Source organism: Macrobrachium rosenbergii, chromosome 12 (assembly GCF_040412425.1).
Source record: "Macrobrachium rosenbergii isolate ZJJX-2024 chromosome 12, ASM4041242v1, whole genome shotgun sequence".
In the NCBI taxonomy this organism is placed as follows: domain Eukaryota; kingdom Metazoa; phylum Arthropoda; class Malacostraca; order Decapoda; family Palaemonidae; genus Macrobrachium; species Macrobrachium rosenbergii.
The window spans coordinates 16,764,614-16,787,887 of record NC_089752.1 but is presented as its reverse complement, the minus strand read 5'-3'; the positions used below and the strand labels follow the sequence as shown (position 1 = coordinate 16,787,887).

Genomic DNA, 23,274 nt, shown 5'->3' with positions numbered 1-23,274 from the left:
GAGGGGCGTCCGCTCGTTGTTCAACGTCTCTCACCTCCCTTAGCCTGTTGGCGTTTCCTTCTCCCAGGGGTTGGGGAGCATGGAAGAGGTCTAGGGCTAGGAGCGTGACAGACACGAACGGACACACCCTCCACTGCACTAACACTGTCACCGAACTTTTGTTGCAAACTATGCACTGCCCCACATCACTTCCTATCCGAAGAAAGGATTGCACAGAAACTCCTATGGCCTGAAATAGCAGCCATTATATCCTTTAAAGACGGATTACTTACCTCCCGACTCCGCATGGGAGGATCGGGTACTATAGCCTTAGGGTTAGGATCAGGAATATTAGTATCAGACAAGTTAGAAAGGACTTGACTATCAGAAGACCTAGCTGAAAGGACACTGGAAGATCTAGCTCTCTCTAATTCTGTCCTTTTCCAATCGCCTCACATAGCGATCATACTCTCTCCACTCTTTCTCAGACAAACTTTCACACTCCTTGCATCTATCATCAAATGCACACACATGATCTCTGCATTTCTTACAAACTGTGTGGGGATCAAGAGCAGCCTTGGGAAGCCGGTTCTTGCATCCCCAACACACATTCTAACAACAGGGTCAGCCATCTTGAAAAAGCAAGTACAAAGAACAATTGTAACAGTCAGAAACCAACAAGATAGGCTAACAATGAGAAACGAAAAATCCAGGAAGATCCAAAATCAGAAAGCCATCAACGAAAACCAAACAAGTAATGGGTACTTCACCAATTGTAGTAAAGCAAACCAAAGTAGAGCGAATTTCCAACGTGTTGATAGAGCAACGGCAGGGAATTTCTGAGGACAATTGGGATTGGTTCTAATTACCTGGTAGAGGCTCAGGTATGGCCACCTGACCATCTATCGCGTTACCCGCGAATTTTGAATTTCTGCCGTGCAGCATTTAATCGTGGATAAAGCTATATATATGTAACTACCAGGAAGTTAGATATTTAAAAATAACTTTTCAAATAAAAATCTTTTACTTGTATAAAAATGATTCTTTGGCACAGAATAGATTTATAAATAAAGGACTTGAATGTTGGTGAAAAAAAGGATTCTGTACAAAAAATTCTGTGATTAAATACAAAACTGAGGTGTAAGCCTTACTTTTTCTACCGCTCCAATTTGCTGAGATGGGTTTTCAGGCATCAGAAGTTCTGTGAAAGCTGCTTTGATGTCATCATCAGCATTCTCTATATAAAAACAAGTAACAGTTTACTTGAAAAATAATTCAAGAGGTTCTCAAGAGTTGTGCTGTCTCAAAAAATAAATTTGTCACTTGTAGCAACGTATCAGTCAACCATAGCAGTATTTAAGGAAATGGACTGACCATTTACAAAGGTATGTATCATGTTCACATTTAGCAAAAAAGAACACAACCCATTCTGAACTTTCAATAGTTACTCGTTAACATTAAGAACTAACCTGGAGGTGGGTCTAAAATCAACTGTTCCATGTGTGAATCCCGAACCTTCCCACGCTTCAAGGTTTGTCCCATATGCCATGCTGTGGCTGTTCCCATCGTGTGTTTCTCACCTTTAACCATCTCTAAAGATGACGACAAGGAAAGTCAAACCTGTTAAAAACATTTAAAATGTGGAAGAGTACTAAATTTTTCTTCAAATTCCCAAATTTTATTTTTTAGACTGATTACTAACTGTAATTGCAGTTTTGTTACATGCAAGTTTTAATTTATGCTGTGTTTAGGAATGTATTTCTTACATGGATATACTGTACCAAAAGTATTCATAGGAGAAAACTGTAAAAGATAGGATGATGTAAATTTTAAATCCCATAGAGATTATGCACCCTAGAATAGAATATTTTATCTAAAACTCTCTTCTTGGATATTTCACATGCTAAAATACAAATGGTAGACTTGCTTATTAAAAAAGACTTCCATGAGAACACCATTAATCAAATGTATGCCCATATTCATGTCCAAAATAATCCTAGAATCACCAGCCTGAGTCCATTAGGTGGAAGCTGCAGAGTATGCTGGAGAGCCAGAGTACCTGAGGACTTATGAAGCCACATAAAAGGCAGGTACCTGAGTTAGAGAAGTATTCAGGACAAGGATACATAAAAACTTGTAGCTCTCCACTAACATCATCTGTCAACACCTCATCAACCCCAAAGACAAAGGGGAACACCTGCCCATAGTGGATGGTCCCAGACTGTGTCACAGTTCCGGAGGATCACAAAGAACAGTCAGGGAGGGAACCAGACTGAATCTTCCACAGAAGTCTCATTGGAGGTTGGTCACAAACTCACAACTAACAGTCCTTTGACCCCATTGAAGGGATCAAAGTCCAACACCTCACCTATAGTATAACAAAAAAAAGGAAAAAAAAAAAAAAAAAGATTCAAGGGCAACCCCAAAGGATTGAAGAAGGGTCCAGGTGCCCCTCCCACTTCTTTAGCAGTCTGAAGACCAGAAAGGAAGGAGAAACAGGAGGAAAGAATAGAATGCACGGACTCCTCAGGAAAGTACTGAAAAATTCACACCCCTAGAGGAAAAAAAGTATGAGAATATAAGTATTTCGTACCTGATGTTTCTCCATTCTTTAATAAACAAATCCAAGTCTTCCTGTAAGGATAAGTTTTTATCTGAATGAACCTTGATATGTTATTTTCATAATAAAATAAATTTTTGAACATACTTACCTGGTAGTTATATATATAGCTTAAGTCCCTGACGTCACGGCAGAATTTCAAAAAAACTCGTGGCAATCGCCCGATTGGTAGTCAGGTGAACCACCTGTGCGCCTCTCTACCCAGGTACCTGGAAACCATTCCAACTATTCCTCAGATCTTCCATGCCCTAGTCTCTAGAGGGGGAGGTGGGAATATAATTATATATAACTACCAGGTAAGTATGTTCAAAAATTTATTTTATTATGAAAATAACATTTTTAAACATCTAACTTCCTGGTAGTTATATATATAGCTGATTGACACCTTTGGTGGAGGGTCAGAGACAGCTAACATCGTTGGAATTATAATTAAAGTTGCAAAACAACTCTAGGTTCCTACCTGTTAAGGAAGCTGACTTCAATATTTCTCATTATGTCTGCATTCCTTAAGAGATCCAGCTGATCCACCCAGGGGCTGAAAAATCTCTAGGGGCTGTCAACCAGTGTATAACTCTATGTGACTAGACCTCCTCTCAATACCCTTGTTCCGGCGCTACCAAGGAACTTTCATCCCAATGATTGTGGAAGACTGAGCCCAATCTTCACAAACAACCATAAAATTTCAACCATTCCAGGGCAAGAACAAAAGGTATTGTTTTATGGAATTGGATTAAGGAAGCTGACTTCAATGAAATCGCCCTCATTATGTCTGCATTCCTTAAGAGATCCAGCGATCACCCAGGGGCTGAAAAATCTCTAGGGGCTGTCAACCGTGTATAACCTCTATGTGACTAGACCTCCTCTCAATACCCTAGTTCCAGGCACTTCCAAAGAACTTTCAAACCAATGAATGCGGAAGACTGCGTCCAGTCTTCACAAACAACCATAAAACAATTCTCCATCCCAAAGTAAGAAAAAAGGGTATTGGTTTATGGGATTGTAGGGGTATTACCCTCTCCCACTAGTAGATGCTATAAACGGACCCAGCGTATAGCAGTCTTTGTATAATGTTTGGACTCGTTTTAAACAGTGAGAGGTAAATACTGACTTGTTTCTCCAGAAGGTCGTGTCCAAGATACTCTGCCGGGACCTGTTCTGTTTAAGTGCTACAGAGGTTGCAACTGCCCTGAACTCGTGCGTCTTTACTTTCAGAATCTTATGTCCAACTCGCTACCTTTCATATGAGCTTCTTTTATCAACTGCCTGATAAAATAAGACAGAGCATTCTTCGACACCTGTACAGAGAGCTTTTTGACTGAGCACCAAAGCCCTTCTGAATTCCTTCTTAAGTCCTTTGCCCTGTCCAGGTAGTGCCTTAGAGCCCTTACCTGGAATAGGACTTTCTCTCTTCTCCCCTGTAATGTCCGTTAGATCTCGGAATCTCGAACGTTCTGTGTCAGGGTTGTGATGAGTATTCATTTTTGCAAGGAATCCTAGTTGCAGTGAGCAGATTGCCTTGTCTTGTCTAAAGTCCATATTCTCGCTGGAGAGCAAGTATCTCACTAACACTTTTCGCTGTGGCCAAACTGAACAAGAAAAAGAGTTTTCATGGTGAGGTCCTCTTAAAATGTTCTCTGTAAGGGATCGAGCTTACTCCCCATGAGAACCTCAGGACCACGTCTAAGTTCCATACTGGTGAGTTCTACTCTCTCCTTAGCAGTTTTGAAGAATCTGAGTAGGTCCTGGAGATTCTTATTGTTTTATAGGTTCAAGTTTTATGTCTAAAAACTGCTGCCATCATGCTCCTATAGCCCTTAATGGTAGAGGTAAGAAAAAATTAAGCTTCCTCTTACAGTGTAGAAGGAAGTCCACAATTTGAGTTACAGAGGTACTGGAAGAGGACACATGGTTGCTCTTGTACCATCCTCTAAATATCTCCCACTTGGATTTGTATACCCTCATGGTGGATGACCTCCTTACTCTTTCTATAGCACCAACCGCCTCTTTCAGAAAAACCTGTAGCTCTTGTAAGTTTTTTGATAGCCTGAAGGCAGTTACTTGTAGCGCTTGGGGTTTTGGTGATATCTTTCCAAGTGAGGTTGTTTGAGTAGACCTACTCTCTGAGGTAGGCTCTCGGGATGTCCACTATCCATTCCAGAACCTCTGTGAAACAATCTTTTATCGGCCAGTAAAGGGCCACAATGATCAATCTGGTACCCTCGTGTGAAACAAATTTTTTGCAGTACCTTGTGTTTTATCTTGAAAGAGGTAAATGCATACACGCCCAAGTTGGACCAGTCCACCAGGGCGTCTATGTATATAACCCGGGATCTGGCACGGGAGAGCAGTAAGTTTCCAGCCTCTTCGTTTGCGCTGTGGCGAAAGAGATCTATGCAAGGACGTCCCCAAAGTCGCACAAGCTACTGCACACGGCCTGATGTAGAGTCCATTCTGTTGAGAGGACTTGATTTCCTGCTCAGAATGTTCGCCCTCACATTTTTTCCCCTTGGATAAAGCGGGTTACTAGTTTGACATTCTTCTCTTTTGCCCAGAGAAGAGGTTCTCTTGTTGTCTCGTATAGAGACCTGGGAGTGAGTGCCCTTTATTTGCTGATGTAGGCCAACGCTGCCGTGTTGTCGGTGTTGACCTGCACCTCTCTGTTCCCCACTGTGTTCGAACTCCTGAGAGCTAGAAGGATTGCAGTTAGTTCCTTCTAATTGATGTTTAACTTCTCCTGCTCTCTGGTCCAGGAGCCGAGACTTGTTATTTCCTAGTGTTGCTCCCCATACTGAGTCCGGCGCGTCGGATAACAACACTCAGGTCTGTTACCTCTAATATAGAGAAGGGACCTCCTGGAGCTTGACGGGTCGTTCCATCACTGTAAACACGGCCTTATTGGTTCCAAATGGGGATGCACTTGGTCTCCAGTTCTATTTCCTTGTCCCAGTTCTGATTTAGATGAAACTGTAACGGGCACAGAATTAACCTCCCAAAGGAGACAAACCGTTCCAGTGAGGAAAGGGTCCCCAGCAGACTCATCCATTCCTTAGCCGAGCATGTCTGTCTATAAAGTCCTGAAATTTTCTTAAGGCTTGTCCCGTCCTTGCAATAGACGGAAAAGCCCGAAAATCCCTGACTCTGAATCTTCATCCTAAGGTATAGAAAACTTTTGGAATGGGATCAGCTGAGATTTCTATCTGTTTATCAGTAGACCTAATTCCTTCTATACCTAAATCGTGGTCTGAAGATCCTCCAGGCAGAGTGTGCTTGGGAAGGAGCTCTGAGAGCAGTCGTCTAAGTACAAAGGAGATTCTGATGTTTCTCGAGTGAAGAAAATACCTGCTACATTGGCAATCATCCTTGTGAAAATCTTTGTTAGACGTTTGATGCCAGTGCATCTTGTCTGAGCTACCTCCCGTCTTGGCTTCCAATATCTTGAAGCCTGACGTCCTGGCGTCAATGCCTTGACGCTGGCGTCTTGGGTTCGTGACGCTTGTCGTCATGGTGTTTCACTCCTAGATGCTTGACGCCACTGCATCCAGCGTCTAGAGTTTCATTCACTCACGTTGCGTCTTAAACTTCTGGACGTCTAGAAGCTTTAGTTGGACGTCTATTATCCTTCTTCTCTTTGCCTGGTTGTCACGCTTGTACCCAGGAAGACAAAGTCTGCTGCATATTTTGTAGTAAAGCTATATGCGGGGCTTCCTGCTGTTGGGGACAGGTTGGGAAGCCTCAACTCACGCAATTATTTCCTCCTAATCGTCAATAAAGGATCGTGGAGAGGGTTCAGCAGGCAGTACCAATCCTAAGGAGGAAGAGGAGGATGTCGAAAGGCAGCACAGAGTCCGCCCACGCTCTTGCAGCCTGGTATCCTGACTGAACAGGACTGTCTACGTTTTGTTCTTAGTAGGAGAGCTACCCTTGGGCTGGAAGGGAAGAGCTCGGGCTGCTCCAGTGGCTACAACCTGGAGTCTATGAAGTTTTTATCATGACGTCCCTCAATATTGGGTAACTTGCTCTTGAGAGGTCTCGACTCCAGAGCCAGACGTCATCCCCATCTGCTTAGGCTGGAAACAAAGAGACCGAAACTGGAAAACCTTTCCGTGGGCGAACTTCAGAAAATTCTTGAGTACAGGTGCATGGGGATGTAAAAATACGCATCCTGGAGGTCCAGTGAGGCCATCCAGTCATGCTGTCCGACAGCTGCTAGAACCGATTTTGTCGTTTCCATAGCGACCTTTGTTTATTGCACAGAAAAGCTGAGTGCAATCACGTCTAGCACCGGTCTCCAACCCCCCATGCATTTGGGGATCAGGAATAACCGAATGTAGAGTCCTGGGGAATTCAGATCTTGAACTCTCTGTCTGGTCTCCTTTTGCAACATCATAGACACTTGTTGCTATAAAGCCTTTGCCTTTGTTCTGTTGTTGCATTTGGCAAAAAAAGTCTAATTGTCTTGTTACTATAGGGGCCTCCTCAGGCTGGACAGTCTGGCTCCTACAGATCTGCAGGAGAAGAAAGGCAGGTCCTCTGTCTTACTAATGCCAGAGCCTCTTCTCGTTGCCATTCATCTACCGCGCCGTGAGGAACCTCTATTGGAGGGCCGACCACGAAAGAGCTGAGATACCTGAAACACAGGAGCCTCAGCCTTACTTTTTTAGCGATGAAAGTTGTTGGTAGGACTTTTCTTGCTGTTTTCTGGGCCAAGGCCTCTTTGCAAATCTGAGAAGAGGTGAGAGGAAAAAGAGGTATAAATCAGTTCTGATTTTGATTGATTGTGACCCCATTAGCCAGGAAAAGAGCAAAAGATGGGCTCTTTTCTTCAAGATTCCCAGCTGAGAAAGATGCAGTAGATTCGTTGGAACTATCCCAGAGTCCTTTATCCATACACGACATCAGATAGATGAGTTCTTGGTGTCAGTCGTGTTGAATAATTCCATCTTCCTTCCTGGGAAGGGGCAGGTATTTCGAGGCCGAACGATTCTCTAGTTTGATACTAAACGCTAGACCTTGAGCTAGTTTGGTTGGAGGGAAAACAAAGGCTGTCTTTCATTGTTTCTTCTTGAAAGTATCCATTCTTAAGTAAATGCTGCCCCTCTTAGACAACCCTCACAAAAGTAAATTCTGAAGGCGAGAGGAACGAGGGCAGTCAGGATAAATTTCTCTGGAAAAAATTTCTGAAAACAGCTTCATAAGTCTTTTCAAGTCTGATGAAAGCTGATGGCCTTTTATATTGTCTTCGTCGGAAATCTCTACAATAGGATTCACAGGAGAATGCAGGATATTATCATTCTCTTCTTCCGATTTTCCGAAGACGGAAGTAGCGAGCGTCTTTGAAAATATCATCTTGGCGCCTGGCGCCCTGGCGCCCAGTCTCTTGGCGCCTGGCGTGTTGGCGATCCATTTTTCTTGAAGCTTAATGTCTTGGCGTCCAGCTTAATGGCGCCCTGGCGCCCTGGTGTCTAACTTACCGACACTTGACGTCCTGGCGTCCAGCTTCTCTACACCTGACGTCCTGGCGTCCAGCTTCTCGACGCTCGACGTCCTGACGTCCAGCTTCTCGACGCTCAACGCCCTGGACGTCCAGCCTCATGGCGCCGACGTCCTGGAGTCAGCTTTCGACACTTGACGTCCTGGCGTCCAGCTTCTCGACGCCTGACGTCTTGGCATCCAGCTCCTCGACGCCCGAAGTCCTGGCATCCAGCTTCCCGACGCCCGACACCCTGGCGTCCAGCCTCTCGACGCTTGATGTCCTGGCGTCCAGTTTCTCGACGCCTGACGTCCTGGCGTCCAGCTTCTCGGCCCCGACGTCCTGGCGTCCAGTTTTCGACGCTCGACGCCCTGGCGTCGAGCTTCTCGACGCCTGACTTCCTCCTGGCGTCCAGCCCTTCGACGCCCGAAGTCCTGGCGTCCAGCTTCCCGACGCCCTGGAGTCCAAACTTCTAACATTCGTTGTCCCGCCAAACCTAGAGGTTACTTGAGAACTGCCGCCTGTGCGACATCGGTCAAAAAGCTTCCTCGGTTGACGCCAGCAACTGGTGGACGAAAAAACACTTTAACCTCGTCTTTCCTATGGCGAGGTGGCGTCCTGGGAAGCGTCAACAGGCACGCTCGAGGACGACCGCTCGGTAACTAAAGCCTCTCGCCTCCCTTCGTCTTTCGACATTCCTTCTCACAGGTTGGTGAGCTTGGAAGAGGTCCAGGATTAGGAGCGCAACAGGACCGAGGGCGCACCCTCTCCTGCACTTGCACTAACAACATATTAACACTTGTAATTTTTTTAGATCTCTTATTGTCGATCACATATTGGTCCCTGTCTTCTGAGAGGATTTTTACCTGTTGGGCCAGGGTCTGAATGGCAGCCAACAAATCATTAAGTATTGGGTCCTTACCTGTTTCAGTTGGGGTTTCAGAGACTACCACCACGGAAGACGGATCAATAGGATAGTTAGCAAGGGAAAGAATTAACTATTCCTGGTTATATCAAGAAGAGTAAAGACACAGTACTCTTGGCTCCTGAGCCGGTCTTCCATTCCCGTTCTTCAGACATACCGAGTGGGGGATCCAAGGAGACTTTAACAAGCCGCTTGCATCCCCACACACACATTTCACACTCGATGAAGTCAGATATGTTATAAGAAAATCCAAAAGCGAACAAGTTTAAAGCCAAGCCAAAGTGTACTTCACCAAAATAAGTTGCGAAAAAACACGGACTCTGGCGAAAATTCCATCGATGTTACCGACACAGCGGCAGGGAAGATCTGAGGAATAGTTGGAATGGTTCCAGGTACCTGGGTAGAGGGCGCACAGGTGGTTCACCTGACTACCGATCGGCGATTGCCGCGAGTTTCTGAAATTCTGCCGTGACGTCAGGGACTTAAGCTATATATATAACTACCAGGGAAGTTAGATGTTTAAAAATAATAGTTATGAAGCCTTGAATCTGCACTTGGAAAAATGATAATTAAAATAAAAAAAACTATTAAAAAATAAGAAATGTGTTATGAATGCTGTAATTATACTTCAATTCCTTGATATACTGAATAATAACCAACACATCATAATCCATCACCACAGTAGCAGCAGAGACATATGGGCTTAACAGTGACTAAAGAAAACACGAGTGGGCTACTGATAGTTGAGTGGGCATTACCCTGCCACTGTTAACTACCTTGTTCCAAAGCTTCAATGACCATCCTAACTCATGCCAAAGGTTATCCGGATCTTTCCTAGATAGTGACCCCCGAGGTTTTAACCTAGTATGTATCCACCTTTGCGGCATGTTTAGCACAAGCCCACTGAGGATTACTGTAAAAACATAAAAGACTGTAAATACCATAAACATAATGACCCCCAAGAAATATTAGTCCTAGATAATGACCCCTGAACTTTATTGGGGTCACTATCTAGGAAAGATCTGGTTATCCATATAAAAGACGAGGTTTGTATCCTCACAAGAATGAGCACTTCATGGTTTGGGGATGAACAACAGAACATCAGTTATGTATGTAAAGCTCACATAAAAATTAGGGGTAATGTCACTGGCTGGCACTTGTGCTGAAGGGATCTTTCAACTTTTCATATCAGTGCACCTTAGTGGATTCTGCACTGAATAAAGGCTACTTATGATTCAAGAGTTCATAACAAACCTATTTGCCAAAAAACAAAATTTTTAGGATACTTTTAGAAGTTTATTTCATTTTGTAACTCATTCAATTATAACTTTGTCCTGTGTGAAAGTTGAGCTCATTATATAGCTCTGCCTAATACTAGGGAACAACTTATTTGTTGTTATAAATTAGGTTATTGAATGATTTTGAATGTGTAATATAGTTTATGTGATAGTTTTTATGAGATTTTGATGAACATGAATTCATTTCTAATTAAAATATGTAGCCACTTAAAACCCTCCATTTTGAACAACGATCAAGGATCCCAGTGTTAAACAAACTATACAAGTACAGGCCGTCCCCGGTTATCGGCGGGGTTCCGTTCTGAGAGTGTGATGATAACCAAAAATCGCTGCTAACCGATTTTCAGGCTTATCAGCGCCGAAAAGCGCTGATTTTCAGTTATCTGCGCTTCTGTTAGGTAAGTATTGGTGCCAATACCCAATTATCTGCGGCAATAGGTGGAAATCAGTGACTTTCGGTACCGAAAATTGCTGTAAAACCGGATCGCTGTTAACTGAGCCCGCCATTAACCGGGGACTGCCTGTACTGTACAGTATTCAGGTTAATAGTACTGTATTGGTTAATTTTAAACATATAATAAGATAGAGTAAATATAATTATTATTTTAGTACATTTTACCAACATTTTTCTTTTATTAAAAAACCTGTCTCAAATGTTTACTAAGTATGGTCAAGAGAGAACACTGTAGTATTTGGATGTATGCAAGCTTTGAAAACAACATTCAGCCAACATACAAAGCTTTCTTTGGCTATTCCCGCTCCAAAACTTGTTTCCCACTGTAGTCCCCACTATTGTTAGATTTAAGGGGATGTAACTGGTCAACCATTAACCAAGAATTTCTATTAGAAATAAAGGTAATATAATACTTGCATAATTTTGAAGGCTTCCATTATTTTCTAAGTCCAATGTCATAGTTTTACGAATTTGTTTGATAAGTTCCTGGATATCAGCCAAAACTGATGTGGTAAGCATTGTTAGTGCATGCATTATTTGAGACCATTTATGGGAGCTTTTTTTTTTTTACTGTATGCATTAATTACCTACCATTTTAAATCATAAATCTTTATGCTAGCATACCCAATGTTTTTTACCCCTTTCAGTTTTAACAACAATTTTTCCAGTTTACCAATGGCAGCCTTGTGGTAAGAAGTGTTGATGGAGATCTTAAGTGATATATTTTACACTACAGATGTAAAATTACTCCTTAGCCATCTGAAAGAAAGGTAATCCTTTTCAAGGAGTGAATTTCCAGCAGTGGGAATGGAACATGAGGAAATGAGTGCCTTGTAGTTGCGTACCTCCCAACCTCAAGGTAAGGAATAAGCTCTGTACAATGCTAAGGGGGAAACCTAGTGCCCTTGGTACATTCCCATATTTTAGTCTATGGCCTTTATGACAATCTAGATCAGGTTAGGTGGGTGGGGTCCCAGACTAGTATGGCCTTGGTTCCCAAGCATAGGTTAGGTGAGGGGAGGTCAGGTCAAGATGCATTCCTGTAACATTGCTTGCTACATTTTCATATATTTTGTGAAGATTGCTACTACTGAAATATTTATTTTTTTTACTAAGTAAGTTATGATTTATTCATTTCCTTGCTTACTGACTAATACACAGTACAAAAAAAATCCACAGTTTCCCTCTGGGTCCCCCTTAATTGTTGGATACCAGGCGAAGAGGAAAAGGAAACAAGTGGTTTGTATCAACAATACCGATTAGGAATGCATAAAATGTTTGTGTAAAAAAAATTAACAAAACAATACATGAATAGCTGAATGTATAAAAATTTAGGGATCAAGAGAAAAATATCTGTTTTTTTTTATTTGGTTTGGAATTAAAGTGTCATAACTTACAAGAAGTAATGATAAATTTATCAGAATGACATAATAAAAAAACCATCAAATCTGGTTTACAATCATACTTCCTTAGGCTAAAGATTTAAAAGTAGCCTAACATTAATCAAATTAAGAACAGGGAGTTCATGCAAGCAGCTATATATTACATCAGGTAGGACCCAAGCTTACTATGTGAAGTTTGGTTAAAAAGGTTAGGGGACTCTGCAGAGGCATACCTAGGTTTATTTGCCACCTGTTCCTTAATCACTGTCATTCTCCCCAAGCCAACAAGTCTTCCTCCAGATTCTTAGGTTGGTCCCAATTATAAATAATTGTGACCAGGGGAGCTAAAATGGTGTTATCAACCTTTTTTGACAGAAACTGACCAGGCAAGTTTTTTTTTTTTTATATGGTCTAGAGCACATACAATAAATTTTTGTATTATTTTGCCTTACTAACCATTATTGCATTTTGGACCTGAAAATATATTTTTCCTAGGCCTATGTCCTAATGTGGGTTTTTGACATTCATTTTGTTAGACCTAGCACGAGTAATTTTAGAGACAATGAATCCCAAACAGTAATTCTAAGCTGTAGTTCTGCAGTGAGCTAGGCTATGGCAATTGACATTTTTCTGTTATTTGTCGCCATTAAAATTTAAAGTAATATTTTTGTCGGCTGGCTGTAACTGGTCTAAGCTGTAGTGACTTTTGAAGACTACAATGATTTTAGGTAGATCTAAGCCAGCATTTTGCTTTGGCGAGCCCCCACCCCCTTCATAGCTAATACGGCAAATTACAACCAGTAAACATCCTAAGTGCGTTGGGGTTGGTATTTTTAGTGTTTACTGGTTGCAATTTTGCCGTATTAGCTATGGAGGGGGTGGGGATTACGAGAATGCCAGCTTAGATCTACCCCATCAGTGTGGATTTTCAAAGGTCAATTACAGTTTAGTCACAGCCGGCCGACAATATATTACTTTAAATTCTTGTAAAGCAAGTAAAATAACATAGGAAAACGTCAATTGCCATAGTCTAGCTCACCACGGAACTACGGCTTAGAATTACCCCCAAACTTACATCCTGAAACTTGGGAGGCCACAGTGGAAAAGCGAGGTTTATGGGTGGTGAGAAAAAGCAAAAACGCGTAAAATACGACGACCTTAATCACACATAGAGTTCTCTTTCAGATTACAGTAAGTTCATGAAATGGTAATGAATTTTGCTAGGCTAACAAAACGATCATTAAGCCAATCAGAGCACGCACTAAAACATAGGAAAAAAATTTCAAGTTCAAACTGCAATAATGGCTTAAAATAAAATAAAAATTTATCTTGTATTATATATAACTTTTGACATATAGGCCTAACCGTGACCTACCCCATAGCCTTGCCTAAACCCGTGCTAATCTTATGTGAATTTAACTAGACTTGCTGCTAGCAAAAATAAAATATACCGCTCAGAATCTTATGTAAATTAACAAGACTTACTACTACAGATAATAAATTATATCATTCATAGTTATACGACCACGGTCTAACAGCCTGCGTGAACACTTGTCAACATACTAGTAGTCAGAAGTAAACAAATCGTTCGAGATGCTTGGTGTCTTTAAATATAAATCTCTTGTAAAAACGTAGTTATAATAAGATAAGGGCATTTTCACGAAACAAAAAATTATGTATAAATAATTAACCTGTTATCACATTACTTACTGAACACAGAAATTTTAAGAAAAATGGATTACATCCTCAGTGGGATCAAAGTCACGTAAGTAGAACGAACATCCTTTATATTACACACAACATCTTTTAAGTACGAAAGCCTAGATATACAAAAGACAGAAAAAAGAAAGGACATAATTTACGTACAATGTAGTCTTTATAATTCTGCTCATATCATGATTAAAAAGGAAATACAAACTACAATAATATTGTGAAAAATAGAGGGTAATCGAAATGCAAAAAAGGAGAAAATGCGCCGAGGTTTCTTCGGCGCAGTCAAGTTCTCTGTACAGCGTATAATGGTATATGAAACTCTCAGCCACGGCCCATGAAGCTCTCAGCCGCGGACCGTGAAATTTCAGCCACGGCCCGATTGTGAGAAATTCTTACAACAATTTTTTTCTGATGTTTTTGTGTATGCACTTGTTTCCATTCGATCTATCTCTTACTGTAAAGTTATTAGTATCGTCTGTCTCATAAGATTATTGATATGATTTTTCATTGTGAATTGCCGTCTGTCAGGTAATCGACAGACAAGAACTATGTTACTATATCGGTCTTGCATTAAACGACAAGATAATTTATTCTGCTGTGAAGTGAACATGTGCGAATGTAAAATTCTTTCGACGATGATGAAACTGAAATCATAATTTTAATTTTACTTTTTTATCATTTCCTGTAATTATGATAAAATTGCTGAACCACAAAAAACCAATACAATTAATGATTTTGATTCGCACTAAGCTGCTAAGATTAGCCTACAAGAAATAAATAAAAAAAATACTAAAACATTGTATTTTTCATCACTCCGAATATACATAACCATTATTAATCCTCTAATACCGACCTTTCTTTACCTTAGGAAGAAAACGGCGGAATTTTTGAAACGGAAATTTAACGAGCAGCACTGCCTGTCAAGTCTTTGTACAATTGCTGTTAATCCCTCGAAAACGTAGCCTACCAGTGCTTAGAATTACACAGCCGTTGTTACCCCAGATGACTTTTCGTTTCCTTCGTTCGCATGTTCAGTCTACTAGAAGAGTTGTGATTAGTGCTTAGTCTGGGTTAAGTTATCCTATTTGTCGCTCCAGGAACTTGACGGTGTTCTGGCATAAAGCCCCTATAGCCTGTGCTGGCATAAGACCAGCCAAATCTACAGCATATAAATCGAGAACAGTAGCATTAGTTGGTAACTCGTTACTCAGTACCAGAGACGCCATGAAAGTTATGGAACAGTTGTTTTTCGGTACAGTACTTGATTTTAATGTTGAGCCTATGGTAACATTCCGTTGTCTGTGTTATTGTTTAGCATTAGAAGTAAGGTAGGAGTTACTTTGAAACCTAATCGAGGAAAGATGTAGAGTAGAGTTTTAAGTGTTCATTGCAAATGAATGGTTAACCATTAGGCCTAGACCTATATTCCCTCCCAAAGTCTAAGAATAATGGAAGGCGTAGTCAGACGCTGTGGTTCTGAAATGTTGGAATACAAAACCAAGTTACATTTAGGGACAGTGGATAGTTCTCCACCTAACCTTTGGATCCGTAAATCCATTAGTGAAATAGCCTACTGGGATGCATCGTAGCCTTCTTTAAGTAACCTAACCTAATGTACTCTTAGGGTCACACTTTTCTGGTGTTATATTATTTCAGGCCATCCACCAAACATGACTTCGGTTGCCGTAAATCATAAAGAACAATATCTGCATGCTTAAACGTCTTGGTTATTTGATCTTGTTCCTCCCTTCCCAACCCTGTGGGAGGGTAGAGCTGGCAGTGCGCCTCATTTGGTATGCAGGCATTACTTCCGGTTCTTTGCAGCGTCCATTTGGCCCCAAGCTGCAACCCCTTTCATTTCTTTTACTATACATCTGTTCATAGGTCTATTCTCTTTCTTCCATTTTATTTTCCACCATCTAATGATTTTTTCATTGTGCAACTATGAGGTATTCTTCCTGTTACACTTTTAAAGCCTTTCCACTCAATTTCTCTTTCACCTCTGAACGACCTCATAGGTCCCAGCGCGTGGCCTAAGTTTTATATTCTATTCCTCTCCCCAAAAAAATTACCCGACTCTAAGACTTATAGTTTCCTTCTGTGTTCCTTCATTATTGTGTGGAATGATTTAACCATCCATTTACAATAGAAATCAACTTCAAATTTGTCTAAATCACTTGGGAAAATTTAAAATGAAACCCTATTCATATTTCCAATCCTGCGTATCCTAAGTTGGCTAAGCAATGTTTTTTATCATACATTTTAATACAGTGTTCTTTCATAGTCATGAAAATCCTATCCCGAGATGGTGAACTTAAGTTTTTTTTGTGTGTGTAAATATGCAATTTTTTGACACAAGGAATATTTCAGTCTTTATAATTTAATTACCAAGAGGAGCGGCTATGGTTTACCCGGGTAACCCTATGTTCAGCCAGTTTTCTAATCAGAACCTACCACTAGATGGCAGTAAGCTCTGACAAGAAAACTGGCGGAACGATACACAACAAAAATGGCGGACAGAGAAAAACTGTGGAGCCTGTGCTTGTTAGCACATTTCTGCTTTCAGTTTCGGCGTAGCGGAATGGCGCTACGCACCTTATCCGCTTTTTGACTGATTCCTGGCAAGCACGTATATTCTGGCAAGCGGTAATATTGCGTTGCACGCGCTAACCACAGGGGTTATGGGGGGGGAATTGTACCCCTAAATGTTCCTTCCTTACACTGTTCACACAGACCACTAAAATCGCCTAAAAGGCCACTTTTCATCAGAAACAAATGCAATTCATTTTCATTGTCACATAATTTCACCAAATCAATAATAGTCACCGGGTTTGCAGCAGCAAATTGAACGTGAGAGGGATAAGCAGATGCCATGTTGACAGTTGGAATTCTGTGCTAGAATGGCCGCGCTGGGTCGGGTCACTGGTACAGGTCACTGGGTTGGGGTCGAACTACTTGCCTGTGCGGAGTGGTTGCTGTGCAGTTAGCCGGATAAAGGATAAGTAACCCTACTAAGATACTCACCATTCATGCATATTACAAAATTACTGACAATGGGGTAAGGGTCCCAAGTCTAAACTCACAATGAAAATACTCCTAGTAACAACATCCTAAATTAATATAAGCTCCAGCCCCATGGTTAAGAGATACAAAGTTGGAGTAAGTAGCTCAGGCTAGACTTTGGGCTTGCAGCATCACCCTGTAAGGCCAGCAGTCTCACAGCATCCCACTGAACATAGTATGGGGACCTAACCTAACCTAACCTAGTTAGAAGCTTCATGCTAGGGAAGTGGGGTATACCAAAGGCACATACCAGGACTCACCTATGTAATTTAGTAAACCTGTGCAGTTCAATAAACCTGTGCAATTCACTAAATAAGCAATACATTAGCCTAGACTGATTTTACTTGAGAAGTTCAAGTTTATGGAGTAAAGGCTACTATAATTAGAGCATAAATCCAAAATACAATTTGTTCCAACACGACATACAAACCATTGGTCCTTTACATTAGCAATTACTTTCAGTGTAGGCTGGAAAGGGCCATTGAACTTTCGAACAAGGTGGTTAGGCAGTTTACTACCATCTGGGAGGCGGGCGTACCGCCTGCCCGGATGTAAACATTCCAATTTGCTTTCGGCCGTCATTGACTGTGAATGTTGTTTCTCTCGCTCTCTGCCTGATTGTTGAGCTTTTTCCCGATGGGGACTTTCCTTTTGTTTCTTAGTATGAATGTTGACGAGTCCATGAAGCCCTCCTACCCCCAGCGTATGTGTCCTGGGGTAGGAGGCAAGAAATGTCATACCTTTAGATCTAGTGTTGACATGGACCCACATGCCCTCTGCCCCACTTGCAGGGGACGTGTGTGTTCGCGCGCTTCGCCTTCTAGCAAGTGTTGTTCCTGGTCTCCTGAGCAGTGGAGGAAGAAGCCTGCCTCTCACCCTCCTAAGAAGTCTCGCACCGGGACCTCTAAGAGACTGCCTCCTCCCACAGGGAAGGCAGTGGGATCTCTCGCTGGCTCTTCCCGATCCACGGATCGGGTAAAACGCTGCGCTGACCCCTGGTCAGTCGTATTGGGAGCCAAGGGCGTGCAGACCACGGTTCGCACTCCCCCTGCTGCGCCGAAGAAGCCTGCTTCTAAGGCCAATGGGTCTGCTAGGACACTCACTCGCGCGTCACTCTGAGTACCCAGGTTTCTAAGGAAACCCGTGTACCCCAGTCTGGTATGGGAGAAACCTCTCTCCGTACAGAGTCGGGGTGGGGCGAGAGAGAGAGTCCGGGCATGCAGGTGCCTTGACTCTTCCTGCTAGTACTACTTATTCTAGTACCAAGCCAGGTTTCGGGAAGGTGCACTGGTCCCTCAGGTCTGGACACCGAAAGCAGAGAAAGGTCCTTCAGTCTTCCGAGAGGTTTGGCCTTGGAAGAAGACTGGGCGTCAAAGAGGATGCAGCGTGGTTCGCCAGCCAGGCCGCACACTCAACTCCTCCCAGTCCCTGGCCGCATCCGCACGGCCAGCCTGGCTCTGGGGAGGCAAGGACATGGCTTGACTCGTGCGAGCCGCTCCGCTCTCCTCGGGAAAGTGCTTCGCCCAGGTGTAAGTGCTCTCCTCGACCCTGGCTGCCGTAACCATCGCGGGTTGGTGACTGCTCCCGGTCCACTGCAGCTGTTGGTTCTGCCAGCAAGGCCAGTGGGAGTGCCCGATCCTCCTCGTCTGTCCCATCTACCACCTGGGCTCCTTCCAGGGGGCATGAGTCGGACAGGAAGAATTTTGGCGAGTTGTCTCCCCAGAGTTCTACCTCGGGGGCGTACGTGCCTGGTTCGGTCCAAGGTTTGACCAGGTCTTACGCCCGCGTGGTGCAGAAAGGATCACGGGGGGTCTGCCGAGGTTTTCCCTCCTGCAGGGAGAGTAGATCGGGAGGACTGCACTCTGGAAAGACTCGAGGGCCCTCTTCCCCACGATGCAGACACCCCCGAGATACAGAGGACGTTTGCTGAGGTAATTGCACTGATTCATCAGCACAACGACCTCGGGGAAGGGTGGATTGTCCGTCGCGCCTTGAATCCTACTGGGGACCCAAGAAGGAACCCAAGGCTTCGGTGGGTTTGCCGTGGTCCACGCTTTCCGAGGGGTTACTTGATCAGGTGAATAGTCTCGGACAAGCTTCTTCCCCCTCCTCTGCCTCGCCAAAAGCGTTTCTACGCACCGTTGGAGAGGTCATTGCCACCTAAGCAGGTTGACCTGGACCTGGTTCGCCTAGATCCGGGTCTCTCGATGCAGCAACTTACTGCAGAGAGTATCTCCCTCTCTCAGCAAGAACCTGCAACCCTGGAAGCCACCGCCATGGCGGTCTTCCAGGCAGTCTCCTGGCTGGATCTGTGGTCCTTCACAGTATCCAAGGTGTCTGCTTCCTCGGGCACTATGGTCCCCGGGGAGGACTCTGCCTTCGGGAGACTGTGCCAGTCTGGAGGCAGGGCCATCTCCTACTTCACCCACCAGACAGCAAACCTGTGGGCTAACCTGGCCCTGAAGCGAAGGGACGCCATTCTTTCTTGCTTCTCCAGGTCTGTGGGGTCCGAGTCAGCAATGACCCTGCGGAACGGACCGCTGCTGGATTCCGCCTCTCTCTTCCCGAGAGAGTTGTTGGATGCTACAGTAGACAAGTGCCGGCCCAATGACAGCAACTGGCTTGTCCACCAGGCAGTGGCCAATGCCTCTGGGTCTTTGCATTCCACTGCGGCCAGGCCTTTGGGTCAGGCTAGCTCTTCCTCGGCCCCTAAGAAGTCCCAGTCTTCGAAGGGATCCTGTGGAAACACCCAGCCTTCTTCTTCCTCTAGAAAGGGTGGGTCTTTCAGCCTGCTTCTTCCAGTCCAGAAAGGGCAGGGGAAGCCGCTAGAGAGGGCGTTCTCCAAATGCTGCCGAAAGGTGGGGGTGGTGGTTGTTGAGCCATTGGGCATCATGGCGCGTAGACGGAGCCAAGACCTGGATAGTGGATGTCCTTCAGGAGGGATATCTACTACCCTTCGAGTCTTGGCCTCCCCTCACCTACTCTACAGTCCGTCTCTGCACATACATCCAAGGAACTCTGAGGCAACGAGAATCTGACCGACATTTGCTGCCCTTACTAGCCAAAGACTTGCAATGACGAATGTAATCCTCCATCTCTTGTGCCTTCCAATCGGAACATTCATTGCAATGAGTCTGCACATCACACAACCTTCCTGTGTACCTGACAGAATGTCTATCATGTCTCAAGGTACTCATCCGTCTCTTGCAGGAAGAAGAAGCGATGAGTGCCAGCATCCACAGTCATAGGGGCAGTCGAGGTCGATGTCGAAGCTGAAGGCACGGTAGTAGGTGAAAACGTCCATGATGACCAATCAAGACTGGGAACCAGCGAGTCCAATTCCAAAAGACGTTCCACATCAAAGATATCCAGGAGAAAAACCAGTAAATACAATCGAGGTTTTCACCAGAAGTCCAAAATACAAAGAGAAGTCGGGCAATAGGATTGAACTCGTGACTGCAGAAGGAACAACCTAACCAGCAGCGCAAACAAAAAGCAATTGTGACGATGGGAGCGTCGGCGCACACCTGTATCCCAGCCTTGCCAACCGTTTGTTATGGTAGCTCCAAGTGACAATATTTTACCTGCTGCATTGAGTAACGCTGGCTGTTAAAATTAACAGTGGGATTGGTAACTGAGAGTTGTTCGGGCTAGTGGGATTAAGGGCGAATTCAGGTGTTCAGGGAGTATATTGCAATACCTTTTTTTTCTGGTTTTGTGCTGTAATCAAACACATTTATGACTCTGGCAAGGTAGACATTCATACAGTTCAACTGAAACAGGTTATGAAGTCAGAAGCCTTGGAGCATCAGACCACCTTTATCTCATTTTCCTTGGGCCCTGTGGTGGCTGCTCAGGAAGCTGCAGTCAATGAAGCTCCTCTTGAACAGAAAGGCTTCTTGCCTAAGGCACACAGAGGATGTAAGGCTGGGGTTCAGTGGTATAGTAACTGGCTTCTCTTCCTTCTTTTTGTTCTCGGCAAGGCAGCAGCTCAGACCGAGTAAGTGCCGAAGTGGATGCAGATGGAGTTACTACACAATCGAGAATGCAGTCTTAGAGCTTTGATGCATAAGATGCAACTGCCTCCACTCTCTTTCTCTTTACAAGGGGGTTGGGGATGTTGGTAGTAGGGCCTAATCGAAACTGATAATTTTATAGGCCAAATTTTAGCTGCCTTTTGTCACTCCGCTTAGGGGTCTACTTGTCCCTCTGAGGTCTCCCTATATCCTATATGAGTGAGATCTCAGACATCTTTCTCAGGGTTTGGGCTCTAACAGTCTGTTATTTATATGCCACAATAAATAGGAGGTAAATGGAGTTAATGTTCCCATGTTCACTATATGACTGGGAGCCTGACAAAACCAGGTGGATATTCATCTTTCCAGTGAGCTGAGAGACAGCCTCCCACTTATGGAGTGAGTCTTTTGTATAAAGGATACTGATTTATTTCCATGGGAACCAGATATATTATTAACTGCAATTTGCTAGATATATAAACGAGAGTCTTTTATTATAACCTCACCTCAACCACCCCACTTAATCCCTTATGGTGAAGGAGAAAGTGCTTGGTGATGGTAGGTGGGTGTGGGTCGTACCACCATTACATACTTTATTACCAAATTTCAAAAACCAATTCCAGCACATGTTGGAAGTTACTCCTACATAAAATGCTCTAGTTTGTATATCAAGGAAATATACAAATTACCAGTAAAATATGTATAATACCCAAACTTGAGTACTGATATTATCCAGAAAGATTCCTTTAAGATCGGAAATGGAGAAAGTGCAGTGTCTTAGGGCTAGAGAATCCTATGTGGTAGTGACAAAGATTCTGTTCTCTCAATGTGTACAAAAAGTAACAAGTACTGTACCACACTTAACTACACTAGACAACACTTATATCTAGTAAAAAACGACCTGTAGGTTCTGTGTAAGTATTTTGGTCCAAAATCCAGTTAACACTAGTATGTTACAATGTTGAGGATGGGTTATCTGAATTAGATTGATTTACTGTATGTATGTTTGATCAGAACTGGACTTATATCCGTGTTTAAGGCCAAGTCGTCAAGGTTAACTGCGCCCATATTAAGGGAGTTAAGGTTTCCTCAATGGTTTCTCGGTTCAAGTCTTGTAGTGATATATGAATGTGAAAGCAACCATGCCAAAACATTTAACAAGTTACTAAACTAACCTTTGTTGTCTCATACAGTACAAACAGAAGTTATTATATTAACCTTTGTTATGTTTTAATTGTATAAGTATCTTCTGTTAACCTTCGTTATCTTCCACAGGTAGTCGCAAGGTGCCCAGCAACATTCTGTGGTCAAGAATGGTTTGAACCTGAATGTCTTCACCGGAAGTGTACACAAGTACTGAGAGTGAAGTATTATCATTCCTATATTCAACTCACTCCTGAAGCCGTTTCAACTACTACTACAGAGACCACCGAAAGAGAAGGCCTGTTTGATGTACTGTGATGTAGGCAAGGGTGGTCCGAGCCGCTAGCACTGACTACGCTACCATACAAACCAAAGAAATATAAACAAAACGTCACTAAAATAGACCATTCGTTGTTTGCCAGTTATGGAATAGGTTAATTTACTTATTTTTTTTCATCTACACTAATTTGTGTACACCTAATTATACCAACTCGAAACACAGGTTATGAGAATATAAAATACTGAACCAAAACATTTTATTTACAGTTACAATACAGTATACAGTATACCGAAGCACAAAGAAATACACTCAGCAATGTCAGCTCTCTGCAAGTTATTCAATATCTGTTCAATGATATTTGTACCATGAACCTCTGTAGGAATCTTTAAATCTCCTAAGTGACATACTTCAGCGACATCACCAAACGCATGTACTATGCAGTTAGCCGTAACTGCAGGTAAGGTATTGTGGTGTACAGTATGCTATTTCATTAATCTATACTCAACTGTTACCTGTGGAAGAGGAAAGATGGTCTTTTAATATCTGTACATTAAAACATAGTAATGCCTTGAGGTTAGGTTAGTTATTGCAATTCCTTCTGTAGGCTCCTGTTTGTACTGTAACCCTTAGAATACTAGGCCAGTCTAATTTTATTCACCTTAACCAACCTAGGTCCAATAAGGTTTGTCCCTTACCTTTGACCACTGTTAATAGTAACTTACTTATTTCCAGATCACTATACTGTATTCTGCTTGTGATGAACCTAGAACTTTTATGTCTGTGCCATTTCCAAAGCTCTTGCTAAGTCTTGCACTGGGAGTTGTTTGACATAGGCTACACTGGAAGTTCTTGGACACAGGCTAGCCTATATTAGAATCTGTCAAGTCAGGTTTATAGGCCATGAATTCCTACTAAATTCATTCTAGGATAA

At 43.0% G+C, this 23,274-nt stretch overlaps 1 protein-coding gene across 4 annotated transcripts in view; it reads right to left on the bottom strand.

The window, feature by feature from the left end:
* The window catches only part of LOC136844414 (tRNA (32-2'-O)-methyltransferase regulator THADA-like), a 96,429-nt gene extending 82,502 nt beyond the window's left edge, over positions 1-13,927 (bottom strand). For 2 of the 4 annotated variants that reach the window (XM_067113584.1, XM_067113587.1), the window contains exons 1-3: positions 13,614-13,720; positions 1,449-1,599; positions 1,131-1,216 (exon numbers count right to left, since the gene is read on the bottom strand). In XM_067113584.1, the coding sequence (XP_066969685.1) occupies positions 1,131-1,216; positions 1,449-1,569 (207 nt within the window). In that variant the 5' untranslated portion in view covers positions 1,570-1,599; positions 13,614-13,720. Of the gene's footprint in view, positions 1-1,130; positions 1,217-1,448; positions 1,600-13,613; positions 13,721-13,838 lie in introns of those variants that run through there. The other 2 variants (XM_067113586.1, XM_067113585.1) reach the window with 2 other exon arrangements.
* Positions 13,928-23,274: the final 9,347 nt, after the last annotated feature.